This window comes from Drosophila nasuta, chromosome 3 (assembly GCF_023558535.2).
Source record: "Drosophila nasuta strain 15112-1781.00 chromosome 3, ASM2355853v1, whole genome shotgun sequence".
Lineage (NCBI taxonomy): Eukaryota > Metazoa > Arthropoda > Insecta > Diptera > Drosophilidae > Drosophila > Drosophila nasuta.
The window spans coordinates 15,523,457-15,541,861 of NC_083457.1; the positions used below are offsets into that span (position 1 = coordinate 15,523,457).

General features: G+C 36.0%; 1 protein-coding gene across 1 annotated transcript; it reads right to left on the bottom strand.

Annotated features, from left to right (window-relative positions):
• Positions 1 to 9,680: 9,680 nt before the first annotated feature.
• Positions 9,681 to 16,664, bottom strand: LOC132792009 (segmentation polarity homeobox protein engrailed). The gene is made up of 3 exons (XM_060801197.1): positions 14,710 to 16,664; positions 12,129 to 12,226; positions 9,681 to 10,488 (listed from the first exon to the last, which is right to left on the bottom strand). Exons 1-3 carry the CDS (start codon positions 16,136 to 16,138, stop codon positions 10,240 to 10,242), a joined length of 1,776 nt encoding a protein of 591 aa, XP_060657180.1. The 5' UTR covers positions 16,139 to 16,664; the 3' UTR covers positions 9,681 to 10,239.
• Positions 16,665 to 18,405: the final 1,741 nt, after the last annotated feature.

The following is an 18,405-nucleotide window of genomic DNA, read 5'->3' on the forward strand; positions in this document are numbered from 1 at the left end:
TAGTCTTAAATCAAGTCTTTTATGCAACAAATCTACCACATTTAAACAAAATAGATATTTTATATAATATATCGGAGACAATTACTTATTTATTTCATACAGGGTATAAAACAATCGTTGCTACTCACATTTTTGCCAAACCAACTCACACTTCATTTGGCACTCGCAACTTGACCCACGGTTCAAGTTAATAATTATGAAGTATTTTATTTTTTTCGCTCGTTTCAGCGCTTCTATCGTTGTCGTTTATCGATTGGTCTTCTCACCTCGAACTCGGCTTCGAATTCATATATGAGAATCTGAACCCAAATCGGAGTCCGTCTTCGACTTTGACTCCACAGCGAAGCGAGGCGCGGCACTCATTGAGCTCTCTGAGGCTGGTTGAAGAAGAAAAAAACACCTCAATGGCATTTGCATAAAATGAAATAATAATCAAATTCAATTGGCTGCCATGTTTATGATGTTTATTTAATGTTATGTGTGTGTTGCTATTAAACATTAAAAAGGCACAAAATAATGATAATAATGTCATCATAATGTTCATTGGTGTCGAGACCCACCGCTGTGACCCACCGCAAATAACAACAGCAACAACAACAACAACGTTGCCAATGAAAGTTTGTTGCAAGTGGGAAAAATGTGAAAATGGGAAACTGACAAAAAAAAAAAAGAAGAAAATGGGAAAATGTTTTAATGCCTGTTTCAGCCGGTTTCGACGTCGGCTTTGCTCATTTGCCATGCATTTATTCATTATAACATATATTTATGACTATTTGCGGCGACCTCTGAATGAAAATTCAATTCATTCGCTTGTGTTAACAATTACAATTACACAATTCAACATCCGCCTTTATTTTTCTCTCTTTTGTTTTGGCCACCCACTCCAACGCAGAAGGCGCCACAAACTCGCTGCCATTATATCCATATAATTGTTTGAATTATTTTGTAATTCAATAATTGAAATGGCCAGTTATGCTTTTGTGAGGTCATAAAACAGCCAGCTACTCGAGCGGAATAACAAGTAGCAATAAAATGAAGAAAATTCTCATACAAAGACTTAAGAACTAGCCGAACTCAAAGTGGTTAATTGAATTGTATAAAGATAGATAAGAATCAAATATGTTTTGTTTTTGTATTGCCTAAGAGAGAGAGAGAGAGAGAGAGAGAGAGAGAGAGAGAGGGAGAGGGAGACATTGAGTATTTCTAGTCAAACGAAATTATTATCATACTATTATTTTTTAAACAAAAACATAATTTCTAATTCTATTTTCCTAATTGTTTTAAATACGAATCCTTTTAAACATTCACATTAAATTAAATTGAATACAATTTTAATTAAAGGGAATGTGAGTGATCAAAAAGATTTGTATTTAAAACAATGCCGAAAATCTAATTAATAATTTCTATAGCTCTAATGTTTAAGCCAATAAGAATTTCCTATAAAATGCAATGTCTAAAATGTCAACATCTTAAATATTGTTTTTTCTTTTGTATAGCTATTCAGAAAACTAAAAATCGTGCAGTTTAAATTCAGTTAAATCTCAGTAAATGTTTTAGGCATTAGAAATTTACTATAGCACTTTTATGCATTTTCTTTTATGCCATCGACTCATAGGGTGTAAGAGCATTAGAACTTTGTACAGAAAGAAGCATCTTTAGTTCGAAAAAATTAGATAAGTTTTTGATAAAAAATCGTAGAAATTATTTCTTATTTAAGAAATAATATTATACGGCAAAAATTGGCTACTGCTTTGCTTGACAATGATATACCTCAGTAAAATTGATATTTGTGCATCATATTTTGTTGGTTTATTTTTTAACTTTTACTTAGCGGATTTTTTATCAATCAAGAAAAAATCTGTATACTCGAAAAATTAATACAGTTATTCGTATAACCGTAATATCAAAAATAAATTTTGCACTATGGTATATAATGAAGGTTATGCTATATAAATATACCAAACATAACAATCGGTATGTTTTAGTATTTTTGTGGTTTACTAATTCGGTAATTTTAAGAATAATACCACATGGTTATATATAAATATAAATTTACAGTATACAAATATACCAAATATAGACTTTGGTATATTTTAGTATTTTGTGCGGTGTATTAGTTTGGCATAGTTTAAGAATTAACCGTACTGTTTTGCTTTTATTGAAAATTAGTAGAGGGTTAAGTGATCATAGTTGATCACACTCTACTGTAGTTTCCATACGTGATTTTTTTCATTTTCATTCATTCATGAATTGCAATGAAAAAATCACATATGAAATCTTTATTTATATTAAACTGTTTTAACCAGTAGATATTTACGACAACAATTCATATATTTTAATCTTTTATTTACTTTTATTGAAGAATTCAAAGTCTCAAATGCCAATAGTTAAAATTATATAAGCTACTGTTAATAACAAAATTTATTCTATTGCTACCATTTAATACCGTGATAATAATCTTATTTAATCAATTTGCCATTTTTATAAATTTGATTCTTTAATTTAAGCAACTTTAACATAAGCAACTTTTTAAGTCAGTTAAAACTTTAATGACATCACTAGAAATAATATTGGTTAAACAAATTGTCGCCTCATCTTAACAATTTATCAGATAATTTGCATAATGCATGATGTTGATTTGCCATATAATTTGATATTTTATTTATATGTTATTTTAGAGAATTGCAATTTGGCGAAACGAAATGTGAAATCAAAGCATTCAAATGTAGGTATTATTTATGAGCTCAGAGATTAGCAAGTGTTAAACAAATGCTTTGCATTTCGTATTTCACATTTCGCAAATCGCAAATTAATTGTTTATCTCCGAATGCAGGCAGAATAATTTATGGCAATCAATTAATCGAGTCAAATAAACAAATCAAATCAAATGTGACTGAATCTCTCTTTCGTAATGAACACGAATTTTGATTTATATTTATGGACGAAGAATGAAACAAATTTTAGCCACGTTTTTAGAGTCGAGGCGCCTTTGTTGGCCAAATCAATTAGCGGGGCATTGAGAGCAGTTAGCGAGCGCTGAAGGTGCAAATGCGGCAGTCAAACAAAGGCGCAAGCAGTTGACCAATTAGCGTGCCCCCGCTGCAACTCTTGTGGCATGCAACAAACTACAAGCCGATAGAGGAAAAAAAAGACAATCAATTACAATTACTTACGACTTTGTTACAAAACTCACAAGTTAACAGCTCAAATATTTGTGGGTCGCTAAGCGCCGCCGCCGCTTCGCTTCGATCTTTCGATTCCAAATGGGAATACATATGTATATACTTATATATAGTCTGAGAATGGCCGAAGAGTTAGAAAGAGAGAGGGAGAGAGAAAAGTCGCTCAAATGCGTTGAGTCAACAGCATTGACGTATTCGAGTTGACGGCAATGATGATGTGAATGTGAAGCTGAAGCTGAATCTGAATCCGAATCCGAATCTGAAACTGACTGTGAATACACTCACAGTCTGTTGTCTGGTGTTGGCGTTGACTTCTGCTGAAAATGTAGCCAAGTGTTTGAATGTTTGTTTAGGCTGCATTCAGAGATACTTTGACTTTGGTAGCGCCAGAGAGCGCAGCCAGCAGAGAAGACAGCAGGGCCTCACTTGAAGATACACGTACTACAAGATACAACACACACAACCAACACAACCAACTGAGAGCCACCGAGACACACCGAGTCACAACTCAGCGCCTGTCTGTTGGCCATAATTGAGTGCACTTTCCATGGAACTGGCAGCGATTATGAAATGCCCCAACTCCAAACTCTTAGACTCCATCTCAGCCTCCATCTCCATCTTTTCAACTGCCACTGGGAGTCTGTGGCTGGCAAATGAAATGAAATGAAACTGAAACTATTAAAGCCACATGCAAATGGCGCACATCATCGCAGGGCATCAAACAACAATTTTTTGTCTTGCCTCCCGAAACAGCATCGAAAAGAAAACAAGGAGGAGGGGGGAAGAGTAAACTGCATTTTATTATCGCATCGTAAATCAATTGATAAAGCGAAGCGGAAACAAGTGGCATCCACAAATTGCCCATTGCAACAAGAATAAATCTGCGAGACGCCGCGCACTCTTTTTGACATTTACTATACTCAATGCGATGCAATGCGATGCTCACTAAAATACAATCTAAACTCGCTTACTCGCAGTGCAACTTATATCACTCTTATGAAAGGGGCACTTCAATTGCACTCAAAGAAAAATATTCGTATTAGATATATAGGAAAAAAGTAAATTTATTTATTTTAAATTCTAAAATTATAGACAAAAATAAATCTTTTTGAGGACTAAGAATTTATAGAACAGACTTAAATATTTACATTAGCTGCATCCCATATTCACATTAATTCCGCAAACATATACAAATATATATATATATATATATTGATAAAGAAAATTTAAGATATTTTTGCATTCCAAAATAAATTGCATATTTAATGTATTTATTTTTAAAATTATAATATTAATTTCTTTATAAAAAAAACATTAATAATGAATATAAATTTAAACAAAAAACCATTAAGAAGTATTATTCAAAAATAAGTAAGTTATTTCATTAATTAACTTTTTGTACAGGAGAACCATTAGCATCATTATTTCTAGGAATTTATTTTATAAGAAGATTTCAATACAATATACACGATGTTCAATGAGGAAAAATATAGAACATGTAGAGAGCTGATATACCCAATAGAGTAATATCAAAGAATTAAAGATTTTAGATTTAACTTTATTGAAGCTGTAATATTAATATTTTATTTTAATATTAATAATAAATTTTATTTTAATTTTATTTTATTAATCCAATTTGATATTATTAAACATTTAGTATCGTTATTATATATATGTAAGGTGTATAAATAAAATAAAATGCAAGATAGTAAAAATTAAAAAAAAGTAAATACATAGATATGTACATATGTATTCAAAATATATTTAAAATAATTTAAAAAAAATTGTTCTGTATGTACTGTTTATTAACTTAATCATTCATCTAATGAAAGTAGCTATTATAAATAATTTTGAAAGTATTGTAATTTTTTCGGAAATTTGTAAATATATTTAAGGTATTTATATTTGATATTTGCATTTTCTTTTCAGGCTTAAAAACAGTTCACTTCCAACCAAATGAAAAGATGTTATATATAATATTAATTATATAATGTACTTATTGTTTAAACAGACAGATTGTAAAAAAGTGAGAGAAAAAACAACTTCAAATTTTCAGAAAATTTAAATAGCAAAGAGAAAAGCGGACTCGCAATTTCGTCGAGTGTATGCGAGGCGAGTTAGGAGACATTGTGAGACGAAGAGCAATTAATACGACAAACTGTAAAATGCATCCATCGGGGGCCGTCGAATGAATTGCTTTGCAGCAGCGGCAAATGCAATTAGCGAACTCTGGGGATCTGTGGGGTCTGTGCCACGTGGCGATATCAAAGGGGAAGCAGCAGCAGCAGCAGATTTTTAGACTCAAAGGCGCATAAATCACACAAAGGGAGAAAGGGGGAGAGGGGGGGGAAGGAGGGGGCGCCCACACACGCAACAGAAGTGAGGGGGCTGATTGAAATGGTAAATGGGTATGAGGTTGACTTATGTACGTTTGTGCCATTTGAGAGCAGCAGCAAACACATGTGCTGTCTGTCTGTCCGTCCGTCCGTCTGTCTGTCTGTCTGTCCGTCTGTCCGCGTTGTATTTGTCAGTTTTTGTGGCTTTTTAATAGCCGATCCTCGACATTGTATGCGCAATTGAAATTCCGCTGTCGGAAAGTGAAATTTAGTGTGTCACTTGGCAATTTTAGCTAATTAGAAGTGTTGAAATATTCCTTTGATAGCCCAAAACAGACAGACTGAACTACTCAAAAAGAGCCAGTTTCAGTTCCAGTTCAAGTTGCAGTTCATTTCCGGCTCATTTGAGCTACGCGTTTTGTAGCTGATGCAATTGGCTAATTGGTTCATTACGTGCGCAAATGGATTTGCGCCTCTATAATACGCCTGATTTAAGTTGGTTTGGTGGGTGAGAGAGACTGAGAAGGGTAGGGAGGAGGGAAAGAGAGGAAAGGGGAACGTACATTACGTAGTCGCGGCACATAATCGTATTTCTTTCTTTGCGCTAGCATTTGGCGTTCGCAATTAGCGTTCGCATTAATTCATTTTATGTGCGCCGATCTCGCAGTCAGCTTCGCTCTCCTCTCTCTCCCCTCCCTCTCCCTCTGTCATCCTCTTGCCAGTCATCGCCACATCAGCTTCAGCTGCTCGCATCAACGCTTGCCAGTAAATGTCAGCTGCCCCATCCCTCTTCATATTCCCCCCTCTTTGCAGTCGACTCCTACTACAACTTTGTCTGTGCTGCATTTTGCATTTATTTTCAGCAAATTAACGCCGCATCTTGCCACAAAAATCTGTGCTAATAAATCATTTGATGTAGCTGCCGCTGCCGCTCGTTGTTGGTTGCATTTGATGCCACCGTGTCACAATATTTGTTTATATGAAGATTTGTTTTTAATTAAATGGCAGCCTCAAATCGAAACCAATGCTGTTGCCGTCACTCAGCCTCATCCTCTCAGTCTTAGTCTCATCCACATGATTGTGCAATTAGCGAATCAACCAGCGCTCTCTCTCTTTTCCTCTCTCTATCTCCATCTCTTTCTCAGACTTGTTCTCTGTTTTACCCTCGCGTCTGGTGACAAGTTTACATGATTTAAAGTTGCGCCGGCAAAAAGCCTTTGATGTGTGTTTTCCTCGTTGACTTAATGCGACGGCAAAAGGCGCCTCATGACAGTCTCCCTCCCTTCCCCTCCTCTTCGCTGATATCCCTCCCCCTCCGCCATCCGATTAGCCTATTAACCTGAATCCACACTCGATTAGCACTCCACTCAAATGCAACATTTGTTGTCAAAGCCTAAAGCATGAGCGATTAGTTTGCAATCAAATTAGTAAGTGAAGTTCATTTGTTGCCCACTTAATTATCGCTTAGACTTTGTTGCTGCACTTCTAATGAGATCTCGCAGTTCACACTTTATATATAAGTTTGCTAGAAATAAACATATATATAAGTAATTTCACAGAAATCAGTCAAATCTAAAAAGCAACATTGAATATATGTATATATTAATTATATAAATAATAAAAAAGTTAATGGAAATCAGGGAAATCAAAATCCAAATAAACTACAAACATATATTGACATTCAATATATAAATTTATTGAGAATATTTAAATATTTTTTCCTAGAAATAATGCATAAAATAATCAAGCATTGTATTTATAGTGCTATCAGCAGAAAGTAATAATACATTTAAAATATTTATATACATTTTTTATATACGTGTCACAACTAAAACTTTTCATAATAATTCTTTGGAAAATATATTATGCATTTCTTAGAAATTATGTAAGTTTGATAGGAATATATAATATAAAATATATAAGAAATCTCTAAATTTAAAAACCATTAAGATACTACAATAATACGAACAGCAAATAATATTCCAATGGTAAATGTAATTCATCAAAATATCAAATATGTATATGTAAAAAATCGCATATTTAATATAAATATAATATTCATATTTATTAGAATTATATACAAATAAAATATCAATGAAACCAGTGATACTATTTTTAAACATTTGATGTATAAACACTCTGAACAACTGAAGCTCTTATCATTATTCAATTAGAAACAATTCTTTAACCGCATTGTATAACTCTCATAATAACGGAAACTTTTGCCATTACTACATTACCTCATTATCATTGTCATTACCTCACTCATCTTATATGGAAACACTTATAGTCTATTCTAATATCTATTAAATATCACAAAACAATAAATAATAATTTTACCTATTTCACACAAACATTTTAAATAATACCTTTAGTTTTCTCCTCTGAACTTGAAAGTAATTAAATTCTTATTTGACATATTCATCAGTATCAATATTTATAACATAACATCTATTGACATTTCTTCTAAACTCAAATATCTCAACTGGCTGTATTTTATCCTCATGTTCAAGTGAACAGTTAACAATAACTCGTAATAATAAAACAAGTTTCTCTTATAAGTTTTGCCCCCTGATCAGTTTCAACACATGTTTTTATTGATATCGTTAATTTGCAACACGATGGGCGTCAAATGGGCGGATGCACTTTTTATATGGGTGAAAGTTTTATTACAATCGATTAATGTAGCAGCTCATTACGAACAAACTGTACATCATCGCTGCCAAATCGCTGGGCGGCTTCAATCAATTTGAAATATCTACAGCGATAAAGTCCAGGTTGAAACTTGCTTTTTGGAAATTAGAGTTTAAGACGGAAATTCAGTTGCTTAGTTAATAAAACTGTTATATAAATCACACTCCAATAGTGCAAATAACTTTAAAAATTCCCATTCAATTCCTAAATATAATTGTAGACTGTCTTGACAATGTGTTTTGAATATATTTCTTATTCGCTTTAATGTCTAGTTTAAGATAAGATAAAAATTAGAGTTTAAGACAGAAATTCATTAAATCATTGCATAAAAGTTTGTTATAAAACACTCTCCAATAATCCAAATAACTTTAAAACTTCTCTTTTAATTCCAAAATATAATTTTAGACTGTCCTGAAAATGTGTTTTGAATATAAATATTTTTTCCAACTCATTTGCTCTAATGTTCAGTTGAAGCTAACTTTAAAAGTTACAATTTAGGTCGGAAATTTATTAAATTATTGCATAAAAGTTTCTTATAAAACACTCTCAAATAGTCAAAATAACTTTATAACTCCCCATTCAATACCAAAATAAAATTTAAAATTTAAAAATGTGTTTCGAATATATAATATATATATAAACTAATGTCCAGTTGAAGCTAACTTTTAAAATTGGAATTTAAACGGAAATTTATTAAATCATTGCAAAAAAAAGTTTGTTAAAAAATACTCTCCAATAGTTCAAATAACTTTGAAACTCCCTATTAAATTCCAAAATATAGTTTTAGAATGTCTTGAAAATGTGTTTTGAATATATTTTTGCCAACTCATTCACTCTAAGGTTCAGTTGAAGCTAATGCTTAGCTAATGTTCAGTTGAAGCCAACTTAAAAAAAAATTAGAGTTTAAGACAGAAATTCATTAAATCATTGCATAAAAGTTTGTTATAAAACACTCTTCTATAGCCCAAATAACTTCATAACTTCCTATTACACTCCAAAATATAATTTTAGACTGTCCTGAAAATGTGTTTGCTTCAGTTGAAGCTAACTTTAAAAAAAAAGAGCTTAAGACAAAAATTTAGTAAATCATTTCATAAAGATTTTTTAAACACTCCCAAATATACCAAATAACTTCATAACTCCCCATTTCAATTCAAATAAAATAAAACTTTAGTCTGTTTTAAAAATGTGTTTCAAATAAGTTTTTGCCAAATCATTCTCCATTGAATATTCGCTGCGAATATAATTTGAAACTATTCAAAAGCCTTTTTATCTGTTGCTAATTTATTGGACTTAATTCAGCTGGTTTTTTACATGCCCCCAAAATCAAGATCATAAATTAACAAAACGCCGATATGATATAATTTTTTAAATATTTTTTTTTATTTAATTCATTTTTGTTGTTGTTTTGTGTTTGTTTTTAGCACATGGATTTCAATAGATTGCTTTTAACTTCTTTTGTTTTGTGTTGTATTTTGTTTTTGTTTTTTTTTTTGGGTGCATTTTGTTGTTGTGTTTTTTAAGCATTTTTCATCCATAACATTTTTCGTTTTTGTTTTTGCTTTGTTGATCTTAAAAACTAGAAATACTTCTGCGTCAAAGCGAGACAATGGAACTAAGCTAGGAAATTAATCTAAAGAACTTTTAAATTACTTATGTTATAACATATCAAGCTGAATATAGTATTTTATATATATATAGTGTAGTATGTAGATAGAATATATAGATTAAAGATGTGTTGTTGTTGTTGTTGTTGTCGAGAGAGAGTTGGCATAGATCGATTGCAAAGCAATATCTATGGACATAATACTTTCCATAACTTGAAATCGTTGAAGCTTACATAATATTACAAATATTTTCTTTGTAGTTTAAAGATAGATTCTAAGATAAGTAGTATAGTTGTATTTTACAATTATATCACATGAACACTTTTGTACGCCGCATTATTGCACACTGAGGACCAGCCTAAAGAGAGAGTGAGAGAGAGACCAATATCGAAGAGAGTTGGAGGAATCGCAGAGAGTTGCTTATGGAATCTGTCCGTTCATGCGCATCTCGAGCTCCTCCTCCTCTTTGGTCAACGGCACCGTCGTATGATTGTAGAGACCCTGGGCCATCAGCTGGAGGGCGAGGGGATTCTTCGATCCCGTCGACTTCTTGATCTTGGCCCGTTTGTTTTGGAACCAGATCTTGATCTGTGCCTCATTCAAACCCAGCTCGGAGCTCAGCTGCTGACGGCGACGTTCGGTGAGGTAGCGATTCTCATTGAATTCTCGCTGCAAGTAGAAAAAAAAAGAGAGAGACAACTGATTAGTAAATGTATACAAAAGAGAGAGAGAGAGAGACATTTAGGTAGATTCTCTGAGGCAAATCAATTATTTGCGGTTTAGTTGAAAGACCCTGGCACAGTGTGAGTGAAATACGACCATGAGCATGTCCAATTGGTTAGGAAGGAACGAAACGGTGCCGCATTAGGATATATGGCTAGAGATGTTTAGGCGGGCGGGACGTGCGGTCGCCAGGATGCAAACACAGCGGGCGGGCGGGCGTAAAGTGTGTAAATATTTTGGTAATAAATGTGACACAACATGACAGTGAAAAATGCAACTGGAGTGGGCAAGGATTGGCATTAAGAGGCATGAGTAGAAAGCAGGATTGCACAAGGCATAAGATTGCAGTGGCAAAAAGATTGAACTGGGACAAAGCAAATGTAGTGAGTAAGGTATTAAATTAGATATAGTTTTGACAAACAGAATTAGGAATGGATAAGCCTAGGATTGAAGTCTAAGATTAGAAATTCCTTTTGGCAAAAGAATTGAGACCAGAAGAGGGAAAAATTAAGGAACTAGTTTCATCATAATTTTAAAATAACTAGATAAGAGAAGGATTGAGGAACTAGTTTTGATAAAATTTTGGTATAAAAAGTAAGACTATTTAAGGTAAGTATTGAGGAACTAGTTTCAAAATACTTTTGGCATTTAAAGTGAGACTAGATTAGGGAAATTTTGAGGAACTTAACTTAAAAGTAGAATATATTCTAAAGAGATTGACTTTAGATTGAAGAGGAAGGCTTAAACACTCATTGCATTGTTATGAAAGTAAGATATTATTATTAACATATTTGTCAATATAAGTAAGTCTATATGAGTCAGAGATTGAAGACAAAATAATTGAAACTAAATAAGACAAAGATTGAAGATCTAGTTTGTAAGAAAGCTGCAATTGCTTTATGGAAAGATTGAGCCTACATTCTATAATAGAAATTGTTGAGTGAAGCTAACTTACTTTGTGCTTTCATAAGCTTAAGTTTGCTTTAAATGTGGCACATATGTTAATCGTAATTTTCCCCCTGATATGTGATTTAATTGCTCAAAAAATATCCTTGATTTCGACACATAATTTGCATATAACATTTCCCTAATATATGATTTAATTCTATAAAGAATTATGCTAGTATTGTAAACATATTTTTGATGTAACATTTTAAAAGAAATATCTAAGATTTGGGCTTATATTTTAAATGTAACCTTTTCCTCTAATATATGATTTACTTCTTCATGAAATTAATGCCAAAGTTCCATTTAATATATTCCTTTCTATATCATTCAATTTCACAGCAAATTCTTCTTAGATTGCAGGCATAGTTTTGTCGTAACATTTCTAAAGAAATATCTGAGATTTGGGCACATATTTTGTACCCCAATATGTTAAATCTTATACATATTCCTTCTTATTAAAATGATGTCAAAATTCCATTTTATGTTTTCCTTTCTATATCATTCAAAGTGACCACAAGTTATGCTTTGATTGTAGACATATTTTTGATGCAACATTTTCCCTAATATATGAAGGAATTAAAGCCTGAGTTGGGACACATATTTAGTAGGATTTGTAAAGCTCTTCATGTGATGCTTACCTTGAGGCGTGCCAATTGTTCACTGGAGAAGGCGGTGCGTGGACGCTTCTCGTCATTGGTCTTGTCCTTTGGTTGCTTGGGGCGACGGTAGCGGGGTCCTTAAAATGAAAATGAAGTACGAAGAAAAAAAGACAAATGGAAAGTTAGTTGAAATTCCAACAGACACGAATATGTTGAAGTCCCCCTTCATTTGGTTGTGCATATAATTAATGATATTAATGGTTTAATTAGCATAAACTCGCTTTCTCAAACTAAAACTAAGACTTGTGGCATGCAACTTGAGTGTATGTGTGTTGCGTGTTCAATTTGTCAGCTGTCAGCACAGCGTCTAACGAACTGTGGAGAGAAGGAAACGAAGACGCTGACTGATGAGTCAAAGTTGAAACACTGCAAAATGGCTTAATAATGAAAGCCGCCAAAGTCTATAACTATAGTTAGTTAAAGCTGCTAATTGGCAGCTTCTATAATTGCCACTCTGACTGAGTTTTGAGTGTCTATAGTTTTTGCTCTTTTTGCATATGTGGCATTTATCGACACATTGTAAATTATAATTTAATTGCTGCGCTTTTGCTAGCGATAATTTGATTAATTTCCCAGCCTCTAATCGCTGCCTATCAACGCCTCGTTGTTGTTAGCTCTGTTGTCGATAGTTTTTTGTTGTGTGCGCTGTTGTCGGTACAATTCCATCGACACCAAATTAAAAAACCATTTCGAGTCATAAAAAAGCACTTAACTTGTCAATTAACGCAACGCGGCAATGAGCAACATGAGCTCGGAAAAATAGATTTTTCCTAGTTGCCCCCTTTTTTTCAGTCTTTTCTTCTTTTAGCTTCTTTTAATGGGCACTTTCACTGCGCTTCTCTCACACTTCTCCTCCTCACAACAACAACAAACAATGCGCTGCGTCAATCGTCAGCGCATTTTAGTCGACAAACGTGACCTGTGACCTGCGACCTGTGACCTTCGATAGGCTGCCGCCTATCGCTACATGTTGTCACACAAAGTGTCAGCTTCAGCTACAACTTCAGCTTCAAAGACCCGCTGCGTGAGGCCCCGCTGCCTCTTCCTCTCACTCTCTCTCTCTCCCTCTCTCTTTCTCCATCTCTCTTTCTATAACGGGGACAACTAATTGTTGCAATGTCCTTCGGCTTAATGACAAACAGCATGAAAGGCTGCCGCTCCACACATCAACTGTGTGGTCCCCGTTTGCAACACACAATATCATGTGTCGCACTTATGAACTCAACTCTCGCAGTCGCAGTCAACAACAATAAAAAGACGAGCTCATAAAGCAATCTCTGCTAACTGCGCCAATTGCTTTTGATTTAAGCAAAACAATAAACTCGACTAACTGCTGCGAGTGTAATGCGAATACGAACTCAAGATTGTAAATAAACTATCCATTAATATATGCAACACTATTATGGCATTAATATTTACAACCATACGTTACTATATTATTAATATGGTTATGACATACTGCAATTAATTTGAACAATTCTAAAATGTTGCAATATCTTGCATAATAGTATACTAATGTACTATATGTATATTTAAATGTATGAACAGAAAGTATATTAGTATACATTATATTATATTTTTAGATTGATGAACATATAGTATATTAGTATACTACTATTATTTTTGGTATATTTCACTATTTTCTTAAAAATGTTTTCAGCACTAGCAAGGAGAATTTTTTTTTTCTGTTTATACTATAATAATTATAACATATAATGGAAAATAAATATTTTATGGAGAAGAATTTTAAAATTAAGTTTTTAAAATATGTAGAAAATAAATACAATTACTACATATTTTAAAAATTTAATTTAAAAACTTTTCTCTACTGAAATATTTTATTTTTTATATCCACAATTATTTTCGCTTTCATAACTTTTCTCTAAATACTATTTAACTATTTTTTATTTTCTTCTTGAAATGTTGTAATATTGATATCCAAATTAATGAATATTTTCTAAATGATTTTCTTAATGTTGCAGCTTTGTAATATTAAAACTCAAATTCGTATATAGTTCTTTCTATTATATATTTTATCTATTTGCCTCTTGTCTGTATTCCAATCTTGACAATTTTGTCAATTAATATAATATCCATGATATCTTCCAAATTATTTCCTTAAGTTAGCAAAACTATAGTATTATATATTATAATATAATATAATAATGTAGGTGTGCTATATTGTGTTATAGTATTAATATACCAGTAAATACTATACTAATATGATATACTATCATATAATAATATAATATATAGGCCTATTTGATTTTCTTTCCTTTTCTTTTACTTTCATATATACCTTTTATTCTCTTATTGTCTTGCCACATCCCCAAAGAATATTTATTTTCATCTATTATATCATATGCTAAATAATTTTCGCAGATTTCTTCATCATCCTTTATCTTAGACACAATTTCTATTAAATATTTTTCTCAAATTTCATCGTCTGAATTTCTTTTAAATATTTTTCTTAAATTTCTTCATTATTCTATATCTATAACTGATTTTTTTTAATTTTCGTAAATTTATATCCCCCCTTAATAAAGTTTTTGGTACACACCTGAGCTGGGACGATCGCTGTAGCGGGTGCAGTAGACCCACGCTGGCCACATCTCGTTCTTGCCACCCTCGGTGGTCGTGGATCCGGTCTCGGAGCGTGTGTCGTCGGAGGATTCCATGCCGGAGTCACGGCTGACCGCCGAGGGAGGCGGAATGGGCTGCGGACTGCTGGCGTTGTTAGCTCCGGCAAGGCGGCTGCTGGGCGAGGAGTTCAGCGAACTGGCCGCCGAGGAGCAGCCCGATGTGGAGGCGGAGGAGATGCTGCAGCTGCTGCTGCTGCTGTTGCTGGTGGCGGTGGAGGAGCTGCTGCTGATCGTGGAGGCATTCGAGGCGGGTGGCGGACTGGCCAAGTGGCTGGCGCCCGTCGCTGGCGTCAACTGCGACTGCGCTTGCGACACTGGCGATTGTCCAATCTGGGAGACTGTCTTGCAGAGCGATCCCAAGGCGGACTTCTCCACACTTGGTTCGCTGAGCTTTGCCGACGGCTGCAGCACAGCATTGGGATTGGCATGTGGATGGGCAGAGGAGCGACGGAGGCGACTCTGGACGAGCTCCTCATGGATGCGTGGATATGCCGCTGGATTGAAGCAGTTTAACAGATTCGCACGCTCCAACATCATCGCTGCGGTGGCTGCAGCGGCTGCCGCTTGCTGTTGCCGGCTGAACTCGAGCAGATCGACGCGTGTGAAGGCGGAGGGCGTGGCCGCGGCAGCACGATTCGCCTCAAAGGGTCTGAAGATGCTGGCAGCAGCAGCGGCGGCAGCTGCAGCAGCAGCGGAAGCATCGCCTCCCTGCTTGGTTTGTTTGGCTGCATCGCCAAAACGATCGCTGAGAATGTTGGAGATGGAAAAGGCCAGCGATGGCTTCGATTGCTTGCCCTGCTGATGTGCTGGCGGCGGTTGCAAGCTTGCTGCACTCGATGCCGCTCCCGAAACGGAGGCAGTGTCATCCACATCGATGTCGTCGTCCTCCTCCTCATCCTCCTCGGTGGCCATCGTTGTGGCGGTTTGATTGTGAAAACTGTCGCCGAGTATGGAATCGTTCTCCTCCTCCTTGATGGTCAGCGTGGAGGCTGGCGTGGAGCAGGCGCCCGTGGAGTGGGCGCCAGGTGAACCGCTGGCGGTGAGACGTTGCTGCAACGCTGCGGCATGCAACGCGGCCGCATCGATGGGATGGTGAAAGACGCCAGCGGAGGCGGCGGCCAATTGCTGCTGATGCAGTTGCTGCAACTGTTGCAGTTGATGCAAGTGCTGCAACTGCTGTTGCTGGTACAATGTGGCAGCTGTGGCTGTGGCAGCTGCTGCTGAGCCCGGCTGCAGACTCATGTCGAGTGCGGTGATGGAGACTTGATGCTGCTGGAGTGGCGAGTGTGGCAAACAACCTGGTGGACTGGGCGCTGATTGTGGACTGCAGCGATCCTCAAGGGCCATTTGTCAATGCAAACTCACTTTGTGCTTTTCTTTTCGGTTCACTTTACAACACTGGGCTTTTCTTCTAGTATTTACACTTTGCGTTCTCACTTGGTATTGAAATATATATTTATTTGTATGTCACTTTTCTGATTTGTTCGCTTTTCTTCTTATTTTCTTTTTTTTTTGCGTATGCGTTGCGCTTTTTTTGCTTTGCTTTAGCTGTTGTTTTTCTTCTTGTCCGACGACTGCGACGCGCACGTCTGTTCGATGCGAGCTCAACGACTAAATTAACTAATCACAGTTGGCCGTCGCTGCGACGAAGCCAGCAGCAGCAGCAGCCAGGCAGCGACCGATTGAACTGTCAGCGCGAGAGCGAGACAGTCGCAGTCTCGACAGTTCACATTCATGCCTGGGGTTGCAACGTATTCTTGTTCGTGTGTGTGTGTGTGCACACGAATGAGAGAGCGAGAGAGAGTGAGCGCGCTCGACACACTGACAGTGACGAAGACGCAACTCAAACTTCGACTGATCGATTGGCAGAGCCTTTTCTCTCTCGGCTCTCTCGCTCTCACTCTCGGTCTGTGTGTGTGTGCGCGAATTTTGTTGTGACACTCGACGTTGTCACCTGCAATCTGACAGCACAACAATGTTTCCAGTCAGCGCAGTACACACAAGAGCGCAGCAGCAGCAGCACGAACCGGTTTTTCGTTATACTCACTCTCGCTCGCTCACTCATTCGTGTTGTTGTCGTTCGGTTCGTTGTTGTGTCGTTCGGTTCGTTTCGTGGCTTCGTTTCTTCGTTCGTTGGCTCGCTCGTTTTGCCCGCTCACTCACTCCGCCTTCACTCCACTCGTTTTGGGGCCCGCGCGCTTGTTAGGGCTCGATATGACTTTATTATTGGGAGCTGTCATGCGGTTGACAACTGTGTCGCTGTCTGCGTCTGCGTCGTCGTCGTCATCTACTGCTGCTCTCTCTCTCTCTTTGCAGTGGGGCGTTGCCTTGACGTTTGGCTGTGGCTATGGCTGTCCTGTTCGCACACACGTGCGCATGCGACGAAAAATGGCTGCGTTTGTTGGTTTTGCTAGTTGATTTATCAAAATCGCACGCTGTCTCTGTCGTTGTCTCGTTGTCGTCGTTGCTGCTGCTGCTGCTCGAAACGGTTGACTGATGCGCTGCACTCTCCTCTCCTTCTTCCCCACCCCTCCTCCCTCTTTCCAGCGCTGCACTTGATGAGCATTTAGTTGTGTTGATTTTGTTTTTGGCCGCGACGTTTCAATCTGTGCCTACAACTTTATCGACACCCAGCATCGAGCATGATCGACAATCGACACAACCTAATTACATATACACACATATGAATTTATGTTTGTATGTAATACTTTGTTTTTAAGCTCCGCAATTAACGCGCTTAATGTAGCGAACATTTCGTTCAATTGATTGATATTTAATTGATTTTTAATTTATGAAATACACTCATGCACATATTAAATAGCAATCTATTGGCCAACGAAGCGTGGCCCATTAGCATCTCTCAGTCAAATGTGTTAAAAACTAATGCCATTTGGCATTGATCAACATCGAAAATCAACACACATCTTCTACAACAACAACAACAACAACAATAATCTTATCAAAAGTCACATCTGCCGAAATGTGAAACATGTGCTGCGCGCAAAGTATCAAATATATATTTATATACATTTATCTATAGATCCGCTGATATATGGCACATAAATCAAAAGACGAACGCTAATGAATTTCATTATTATTTAATGTGTTTTTTTCGTCATATTCTTCTTATTGTTAATATTTGCATTGAATTTGGCTGCGAGGCGTGAAATTAGTGTAGGAATGTGATTTATTCGATGAGCTTCGTCGCCTTATCGTGTATCGATTAATGGCAATTGTTATTAATTTCTGATTTCCTGCCAAAACAAAGTCGGCTAACAAAAGCGTCGCTGGTCCACATCCATATTAAGATGAACCGCATTCGAATTTGAAATTTACAAATTCCACAATTTTCGGTTATAGACTCGTTTTTTTTTTGGGAATGGCAACAATGCCATCGAATTTATGTCATTTTTATGCGCATTTTTATTGAAATGGCAGCAAATAAATAAATATTTTAACAATGCATAAACTATTGTTGGGCAGTCAAATTAATTAAATAACGATAAGCCAGCAACCAACAATAACAGCCGCTTAACCGTTTCGACTTTAACCGTTTCGAAAGAGCGAACTTCCAGTCAGCCATTAAGACACGCAACTGGAATATCGAATACACT